The sequence below is a fragment of the Malania oleifera genome, chromosome 2, assembly GCF_029873635.1.
Source record: "Malania oleifera isolate guangnan ecotype guangnan chromosome 2, ASM2987363v1, whole genome shotgun sequence".
In the NCBI taxonomy this organism is placed as follows: Eukaryota; Viridiplantae; Streptophyta; class Magnoliopsida; order Santalales; family Ximeniaceae; genus Malania; species Malania oleifera.
The window spans coordinates 55477582-55488046 of record NC_080418.1 but is presented as its reverse complement, the minus strand read 5'-3'; the positions used below and the strand labels follow the sequence as shown (position 1 = coordinate 55488046).

Genomic DNA, 10465 nt, shown 5'->3' with positions numbered 1-10465 from the left:
TGTGTGTGCGCGCGCACATCTATAAGAGAGAGATAGATAAACTTGTTATTTAATTAATTTTTTAAAACACAATTTAATAATAATTGACTAATGGAATCAAAGACCATGCAAATATGACTAATGAGCATTTAATTTTACATTTAATTTTTATTTTTTAAATCACTCGATTGACATTTTAGAGCCTTTTCATGAAAAAAAAAAATCATTAATTTGACAAAAAATTTTAAACTCTAACCAACCCCCAAATTTTTGTGAGTCTAATTCCAATCCAGAGTAGACTGGCCGGGCTAAATACAATTGTGGGCTAGCATCAAGGGCCCATCCGAGGACCGAAATCCATGATTGGCTTTTTGACATTACCCGAGGGTATTATAGTCAAACTAACCCTGCCCGAGTACCGTAAAAAAACCCTAGACTTCATCCGTTGGGTTTCTTTCATTTTCGCTCTACTCCCTCGTCCTTGTCGCTCCGGCCGCTCCAGCCATGGTCTGTCTCTCTCCCTCTCTCTCTCTCCCTCTCTCCATAGTTTTGTGTGATTACTCACTCTTGTGTGTTTTTTCTGTGATGGAAGCAGGCTTCAGAGAAGAAGCTCTCGAACCCAATGAGGGAGATTAAAGTCCAGAAGCTTGTCCTCAACATCTCCGTCGGAGAAAGCGGAGATCGTCTCACCAGAGCCGCGAAGGTATCACGCCTCAAACCGAAATTTTGTTTGTTTTTATTTTTCTTGCTTGCGTTTTGATTCGATTCATCATTTACCGATAGGTGTTGGAGCAACTTAGTGGCCAAAGCCCCGTGTTCTCCAAGGGTAAGATTGTGAATTTCATTTGGATACTTGAACCTTCTGTTTATTGTTCTAAGTGTGAAAAAATTGATGTTTTGGTCGGGTTGTGTGATCGACAGCGAGATACACTGTGAGATCATTTGGGATTAGGCGTAATGAGAAGATTGCGTGCTACGTCACGGTTAGGGGTGACAAGGCAATGCAGCTATTGGAGAGTGGATTGAAGGTGAAAGAGTACGAGCTGCTCAGGAGAAACTTTAGTGATACGGGCTGCTTTGGATTTGGTATTCAGGAACATATTGATCTCGGGATCAAGTAAGCGGATTAGAACCTCGAACAATTTACATTTAAAGTTTTCTTTAATACATTGTTTATGTTGTTGTTCTATTCGTTTTGAAGTCCATACTTCGTTTCTTGTGATTTGATGGGTGCCAGCTTGAGCAATGCTCAAATTTGCGCAAACTTATGTATATGATGCACATTGGAGGGCATAATGATGGGCTTTGTGTCGAACTAACAGTCTTTAGATCTGTAAATTTGTAAGCAATGCCAGAGTTTGACAATTCATATTTTTATGATCTAGGGTATCTTTCACCCCTTTTTTCTGCACAAGGAACTGATTTAATGCTTACAATTAGATGACTGTATTTTCAGGCATGCTTGTATTTATTGTAGCTCGCTTCTTATAATTGATGATTAATTAAGTTGATAAAATTTGTCAGCCCTTTAAATTAATTTGAGTTTTGAATGGGCCTTGAGCTGTTATGCAAATATAGTCATATTGTGTAGTTATAGTGTTGTTAAAGGTGTTGTTTTGCCAAAACTTTTATTATTGTTTTGATGATCTACTTCCACTGGCTTGGAGTTTTGCTCGACACATGGAGTATTTTCTGTAGAAGGGAAAATTTATCCAAACTAGATGCTTCTATAAGCAGGACTGAATGTGCTAGCGGAAGCAATAGTTATTGTATGCTTCTTTGCTCCAAAATATTGGTATATAAATGAGACCTTGGATTTAGTTTGTAGGTCTGGACCGACGCACTAACTATTTTGCATTTGCATTTTGTCCAAATCTACACATCCAAATCTTAGGTTCTAAACTGTATGCAAGTTATTATAAATGTGGAGCGCCTGAGGAACATATTTTTATATGTTCCTGAGGTACTCAGGAAACCCATTGGTTTCCTGAATACACAAAACATGTTTAGCTTTTCTTTATTTTTGGAGTGAATTTGATTGTGCAGAACAGTTGCTTTTTTGCCATTTCTTTCAAGAACTTACTTTACTAGGAATGTTAAATGAGCAGAGTTTCTTGTGGTAGTCTCTTTGTCTGCTTTTGATTTGCAAGCTAAGATTTTGCAGGAGTTGACTGAATTGAATAGTTTTGTGCTGAATTCGTAATGATAATTATCCTGATCTGCCATCTACATGGGTATAAGAACATTGGTGGAAATTTTTTTATTTTATTTCCTACAAGAAGCCTTTCTCTAAGTTGGCCAGTGGGGGAGGTTATCTCCTGCCCATATGCATGGGCTCACAACATTCTCATCGATCTGCCCAAATTCACCAAATATGGGGTATACAAAGTGGTTCGCCATACCTAGATACCTTAAGCCTGTGGAGCAAATGCTTGTGAACATGATGCTCGTGTGAATGTGAGGGGTGTGTGCAGAGGGAGGGGAGATAAATGGGGCAGTCTTGGGATTTTGAGACGTTCCTCTTATCTGGGGCAATTAAATGCAAGACATGCTCCCTTTTGCATAACTTGGGGCTTGCCATTGATCTAAGAATTTTGCTTGGGCTTATATAATTAAGGATGGCTGGCTGACCAGTATATATTACTTGTCATCTTTGTTTTTTTCTTTCTCTTTTGTTAACTTCCTATTTCTATTATTTCAGGTATGATCCTTCGACAGGTATTTATGGTATGGATTTCTATGTTGTTTTGGAGCGTCCTGGTTACCGTGTTGGTCGTCGTCGTAGGTGCAAATCTCGTGTTGGGATCCAGCACAGGGTCACAAAAGAGGATGCTATGAAGTGGTTCCAGGTCAAATACGAGGGTGTGATCCTTAACAAGGCTCAGACCATCGGTGGCTCATAGGCATGAAGTACTCTTGGGTGAAAGCGAGTGAAGTTTTGTTTTGGTAGAACAGCCATGACTACTCTTTATTTTTCAGTTTACCTGTCAAAGAGTGGGTTCTTGACCAGTATCTGTTACCCATTTGCCCATTTTAATATTTTTTTTTTCTCCCGCAGTTGTTCTTTGTGCCCTTTCATATCAAGACAGTTTATCTTTATTTTTTGAAGTTGAGAATGAATGTTTCAAGCATGTGTCATGGCTATGCATTCCATTGTTGTTCAAAGATAAAGTTAGAGCAATCCAGGTAAATTGTTTAAATTGCAGAATACACAATTTATTTTACCTGTTTTGGAGCAGCAATTTGAGCAAATCATTTGGGCGTGGTTCTCGATTGATATAAACTTTAGGAATTGGAATAATTGATTTTGATTCGTAACTATGATTTTACAACAAATTATATGCTGAATATGCAGAAATGAATGTCATCTCTAATGTATATATATGTACTTACATAATTTATATATTTGTAATTTAATAATATTATATTATCATCTAATGTAAATATAAGCCAGTATTTTTAGTCCTATTATAAATATAAAATATTATAACATCTTAAAATGATGTTATACTATTTTCCAAAATTAAAATAAAAATTAAAAATAAACTGGTATATAATTGTGATATGATTATTGATTTATTATATTAATATATTTATACTCCTAAAATAAAATACTAATATTAATAAATTTAAGAATATTGTACCATAAACTATCTGTAATGCTATTGTACAATAAGATATGAAATAGAAAATATAAAGCTATTTTTTAAACTTAATAAATTACATATCAATAAGTACCATACCCTAGTAATAATAAAAAAAATTATATTAATAAAGATATAATAAAGTACATGATGATAAATTGATATTGATGTAATTATTGATCACAAATATAATGCAAATAATCATTATATTGTTAAATATAATAATATTCTAAAATAATTATTAATTTATTACATTATTTATATTAAACTATATTAAGTTCATCCTATGTTGTGCTACAATTAACAAATAGACTAATTACAAAAATTCTTTTGTCTATATATGCAAACATTATAAATACAATTTTCACTTTGATTTTATATCAAACCAAACATTGGAGTTCTAACATTGATTCCAAATTCGATTCTAATTCTGATTCCAATCGCTAATCAAATACTACTTTAATAATAAAATGCTTGTTTTCACGGGAATAAACTTGTTTGGTTCGTGTTATAAGATTTTTAGAAATGTACATAGTATTCGCATGTCAATATTTGGTTCAATATGGAAATTCTAACAAATATTTTTTTTTAAATGACCATTAAAACCTTGATTTATGTGTAGCTAATATATGAAGAAGAATTACATTTTTCAATACAAAAATATACAAAAACTATGTATTTAATTAAATCTATATTCTAAAATTTTCAATAATTATAAATATCAAACATTCATAGTAATTGATTGACAAAATAATTGAGGGCACTATAGTGTCTAAATAGTGACCATTATATTATATTTGTATAAGACAATAATAATACTACTTTTATTTTTTAATAAATTACAAATGTTAACTAAAATATTAATTAACATAAATATTTACAATTTTAGTGGATATTTTTTTAAAAATTACATATTTAACTAACATTATATACGTTTTTTGTCTAATAAAAACAATAAATATTATTATAATTTATTTTTTTTAAAATTTATTAATAATTTACTATTTTAAAGATAATAATAAAGTATGAATATATATATATATATATATATATATATATTATATTATAGGGGTATTGTTGCTCAAAAGTCAAAATAATGAAGACAATTTGGTACAAAAAGTAGGATTTCTATGGGAATGAGACTCCCATAAAACTTACTCATAGGAGAATGTGAGCATTCGCGCTACATTAGATTTCTTCTCAAACAAACATGGGAATGAGATGTACAATCTTGAAAGGTTGCTAATCAAACACCCTCTAATACATAATCTAATGCTATATATTGACAACTAATAAGAATACGAATTCTAATTTAAGTTTGCCCAATTCCAAATTAGATGATCATATCTTTTATTATAAGTACTTAATTTTGTAAATAACAAATCAAGTCTTAAGCCCAAAGCAAAGCCGTATAAAGTATACCTAGCAATTGTTAGTATATTTAAAACGTGTAGTTTAAACCATGTCCATAGACTGTTAGTATATTTACTCTCACCAAAACCTGTGAAGGAAGTAGCCAAGAAATCCTTCACTAATCTACAAACCAACCTATTTCTTCCTTTTGTCCATTCAGTAGACTCCAAATAAAAGAATATGGTTGCAAATTAGGAGAAGCACAAAATATTGGTTTAAATTAAGGAACAAGAATGAGATCATTGTAGAATGTCAATTATACTAATGAGGGTATAACACTAAAAACACTTCCAGGGGATGATAAAAAAGAAAGTGATTACAATAGAGCTTTTCTTAACTTTTCATAAAAGAATGGAAATGGGGGGTCACCTTCAATAACCCAAATTGAGAGTATCTTAACTCTAACAAAACTAGGTAGTCCAATATTAGATGATTTCTCTTTAGTATTTTAGATATAGAATTAATATTTACCATGGTAATATGATTAATGAGTGTGTGTTGATCATAACACAAAGAAGACATTCCCTTGCTTGTTAGTAAAATTTAAATACAGCGAAATGAGATTTTGTTGTGTTATGTGGCCCAGATACTTGATGGGGTGCATGTACAAGGATGAAGATATATTGGAAAATCACATGTGCTGAGGAGCAACAGGGAAGTCGTGGATGGTTTGGCTAGACTATCGATGGTTTGGCAGTAAATTTCAAACAATTTGCAAACTGTTTTAAACTGTTGACGGTTTGGCTTGCCATCTTAGTGCAAAATTTGAAATTTGAAAGGGGGATGTTAAGTTAGTTGGGTGTTTGGAGGGAAAGCCTTCGTGGTGTTTATATATATGTTTATTATGATGCATCTGTGACATTGGAAGTGTCTTTAACACAAGATAGTAATATTTTTTTGTCGATTCCTCCCATGGATGTAGGCATTACCGAACCACGTAATTCCTTGTGTTGTTATTGCTTTCATTTGATTGCCTTGGTTGTGTTATGTATTTGCTCTTTCATTGGTTGCTATGTTTGATTTCCGCTCTACAAATTTGAGTTTAATGCAACAAATTGGTGTCAAAGCTTCGAGATGAGAAGAGGGAGATAGGCTGCAAATGGGTGTATAGGAAGAAAGAAGCAATTTCAGAAAAAGGAAGGAGAGAAATTCAAGGCACGGTTAGTGGCAAAGGGATACTCATAAAAGAAGGGAGTAGATTATGTTGAAATCTTCTCACCTGTGATCTGACACAGTTCTATCAGGATGGTGTTGGGATTAGTAACTTATTATGACCGACATTTGGAACAAATGGATGTGAAAACAACATTTCTCCATGGTGACTTGGAGGAGAATATCTATATGGTACAACGAGAGGGATTTAATCAACTCGGGCGAAAACACTTAGTTTGTAAGTTGAAAAAGTCTCTTTATGGGCCGAAACACTCTCCAAGGCAATGGTACAAATGGTTTGATTCTAATATGATGATAGGCTACAAGAGGTGTGAGTACGATTGCTGCATGTATGTGAAGAACCTTGGTGATGGTTGTGACGACCTGCTTATTTTACACATTTTTTTAAAATATAATAGTAATAAAATCAACATCACATATTCTAACTCAGCAGATCATAATCCACCTGAACCCGTGGGTACCAGGGATACATTAAAATACAAAACGGAAGCCTAAGCCACAAGAAACATACAATCATATACATCTCATTATACCATATATCACAATACCAGAGTTACTACAATCATTGTATGCATATATACACAACACTAAACCCAAAAAGATGTTTTAGGGCCATTTCCACAAAAATACATCCGACCCTATCAAAATATTTACCCTTCTGGAAGGGCAGCTCTACCGTACTAGACTAGCGTGGCTTTACCCGCTCTCCTATCAGGGGATCTTGAAAAGTTTATAAAATTCGGGTGAGACACCTCTCAGTAAGGGAAATAAACTAATACTAGTATGTGGCAATATGAGTATTCCGTGTTCTACATATACCATACATAACATATTCAGTAACTGTTTTGTCAAATCTGGGAAAACCTATATATCATCAAACATGGTAGAACATACTGCATTTTCATAAACATATTTCTTCTCATATAATAATAATAACACAAAAACATTCCTCGTAGGTTAGCTAACTGTTGTCATGTATTACCCCCACATGACTGGGTTGTGTGGCCCGAAGGCGAGACCTGACAATAGTTGGCCGACCACTGTCAAGTCAAAAGTATAGTTTGTAAGTCTGATGGGTCTGCCAGACTTGGTCCGTACACCAAGGGCGCTCACACACTTCTTAAAAACCACATCGACCATCCAATCTCACACCATTCCATACAGCGGCGTTAACACAAATATCATAATCATGATGACCATGGACACATAGCAACGGTACAATACAAGTGTTAGCCTAGACCAACCAACTAGGTTATGATATTATATAACATATATTGAAAACTGTGATACATGGATATCTTATATCATTAATTATCAAATCAATCATATCATTTTGCATATATACGTATATCATGAAAAATCATCGGCTCGTATGCCGGTATTTCACATTTTACCATAGTTCGGCCCGTACGCCGGCAAAACATATAAAAATATCGGCCTGTACGCCGGTTTTACATTATAAAAATTTGTATTATGATCACATTTCCAAAAAACAGTATTTCATAACAATTTCTACTCATGCCACACTAAACAGGTTTTCCATATATTCAACATACCATTATTTTCAACAGTGTTTTCTTAAATATAAATCATATATATGAACATATTTACTTTCTTGAAATCAAATGCTATATATACATACATTTTCTTAAAAAGAACTAGCTCAGTTTATCCTCTTACCTGATTCTTGAAAAGCCCCTAAAAAAATCTGTCCCGCACCCGCAGGGTTTCCAACTCAACACCCTGGAAACAACATTCCCCAGAACTAAAGTTTAGTATTTCTAAGCGTATAACACTTTCTACAGCTATCAAAAATCCAAATATTGAGTAGAAAGTCTTACCCTGAATTTGGGATGGTTTCCAACTCAGCCCCACTGACGATTCGCTCCGGCAAACTTGCAGAGAACTTTCTCAGAAGTGTCGTGGTGACTTTAGATCGTTGAACTGGCAGAAATCCGGCCCAAAATCGAAAAGAGAAGGAGGAGAAACCGTATGGAGAGAGAGAGAGAGGGATTCGGCGCTGCAAAATGAACTAAAAATCACGTTTAACCCTATTTATACTGCGAGATTCGTCGACGAGGCACGTCACCTCGTCGACGAGTCCTTTAGAAAATTCGTTGATGAATCCCACTTCTCATCGACGAAATTCAGACTGCCCAAAACCTCTCTCGGTATCTTCTCGTCGATGAATCCTAGCCTCATCGACGAGCTCTTGTTATACCCTCGTCGACGAATACCCTGTGTTCGTCGACGAGGCCCTGATAATTTCTCTCGGTTATTCCTTCCAAAGTGCAATGTCGTCGACGAATGCGAAGCGTTCATCAACGAAGTTGACTGCCTCCTTCTGTTTATGGTTTCCATTTCCCTTCCTTTTTATTATTTAAATACCATTATTCTTTGGGTCGTTACAATGGTTCTCTCATTTTCTTATTTCCGTATGTTAATGACATGCTAATAGCTGCGAAGGATTTAACTGAGGTAAATCAGTTAAAGGATCTGTTGCATGGAGAGTTTGACATGAAGGATTTTGGCCTAGCTAAGAAGATACTTAGGATGGAGATTTGTTGGGACATAACTGTAGGGGGGTTATGGTTATCTCAGGACGGTTATGTGGAGAAGGTGTTGGAAAGTGAAAATTAAGGTGCAGTCCCAAGAGGGGGGTGAATTAGGTTATTAAAATTTTCTTTTAACTCTTATTACAAATTTGCAACCTTTTGTTAATTTAGTGAACACACAAGTTTGTTTTAACTTCTAATGCTTAGCTAGATTAACCATAACTTAAATATCAACACAACCCAATAATTCTCAACAATATCAATTAAACAAACATTAAACTATTCAACCACATTATCTCAATCAAGATATGATATGTAGTACTTTTGCAATTTTTCAGTTTTTACAAGATCTCAAAGTAGAATTTGTTTGTCACCCTGTATATATGAATTTGATTCAAGCCCTGTATGAATGGGCTGTGTTTCCTCAATACAAACCACAACTCAAACTTCCAACAACTCAAACTTTAAATAAACTTTTAGTTAATTTGTCTTGGGTGTAAACCAATCAACGTACTCCCTTTGAGGTTTCTGCAATTTATATTGATCAACTAACGTACTCCCTTTCGGTTTCCACAATCCCAAAAATAAATTAAACCTTAGTTTATTTAATTTTCAATCTACGTAGTATATATGATCAAGAATTAAAATCCAATCACGTAGTTAATAAAAACAAGAAATTAAATGAGAGTATGGAAGAGAGTGAGACAGAGATTTTTTACGAAGTTTTGGCTTATATCCAGCCTACGTCCTTGTCTTAGGTTAATACCACCTAAGGTTTCCACTATAGCACTCCTTTCCGGGCGGAGCAAACCTTTACAAATCCCTCCTTAAGGGTAGAGCCCCCTCTCCAAGTGATACCCCACGTTTGGTCACTTATTCAATTGGCTAGAGCAACACCTCTTCAAGCGATACCCCATGCTCGGTCTAACAATGATTCAAGAACCTGAATCGTCTACAAAATAAGAAACAAATATTGGTGTACAAAGACACTCTCCAAAAGAGTAGATTAGTACAATTGAAATCTATATACTTCAATCAAAATCACAATATGGAAAGATGAAGCTCAAGAAGATATCACTGGGGTTCTTTCTTAGTTGTAGAACTTAGTTAAGAACACAAGAACCGTGGCCTCTAATTCATCAAAATCCCAGTAGTGAAATTTAGAAATTGATTGCAGAAGGGAGCTTTAAGAGAATTGGGAGATTTGAGAGCAAGAAAACTTGATTGCTGTATTTTCTTGGTGTCTTTAATCCTTAGCCTTGGGGGGTTATTTATAGATGAGAAATCAAGTCTATTTCATGTTCTTCAAGTGACTGGGAGTGTTTTCCAAGTTTATAGAAAGTTTGGAGCACAAGAAATACGAATTTGAATTTAAAAACTTTAAAAAAATATAACCGTTAACAGTGTTCAGTCGACTGAGGAGTCGGGTTTAGTCTTTTGAAGTTCTTTAAAACAATAAAATTTTAACTAAAAACAGGGTCAGTCGACTGAAGTGACAAGATTCAGTCGTCTGAGGCTCTACTACCTCTTCAGGAATTCATCAAGAAATTCTTCAGTAGACTGAACTTAATCTTCAGTCGCTTGATAGCTTTAACCCCCCTTCAGTATATTTGTCATAACCTTTTTTATACAACTCCAAGTTAGATATTATTAGTATCAACAGAAAGCTAAAAGAAAATACCACTACTTTCATGTCGAACA

At 34.4% G+C, this 10465-nt stretch overlaps 1 protein-coding gene across 1 annotated transcript; it reads left to right on the top strand.

Moving 5' to 3' along the window:
* Positions 1-323: 323 nt before the first annotated feature.
* Positions 324-3110, top strand: LOC131149794 (large ribosomal subunit protein uL5-like). Its single transcript, XM_058100550.1, has 5 exons — positions 324-486; positions 575-682; positions 763-805; positions 901-1096; positions 2681-3110. The coding sequence occupies exons 1-5, from the start codon at positions 484-486 to the stop codon at positions 2880-2882; spliced, it is 552 nt and encodes a 183-aa protein (XP_057956533.1). The 5' UTR covers positions 324-483; the 3' UTR covers positions 2883-3110.
* The last annotated feature ends 7355 nt before the right edge of the window (positions 3111-10465 follow it).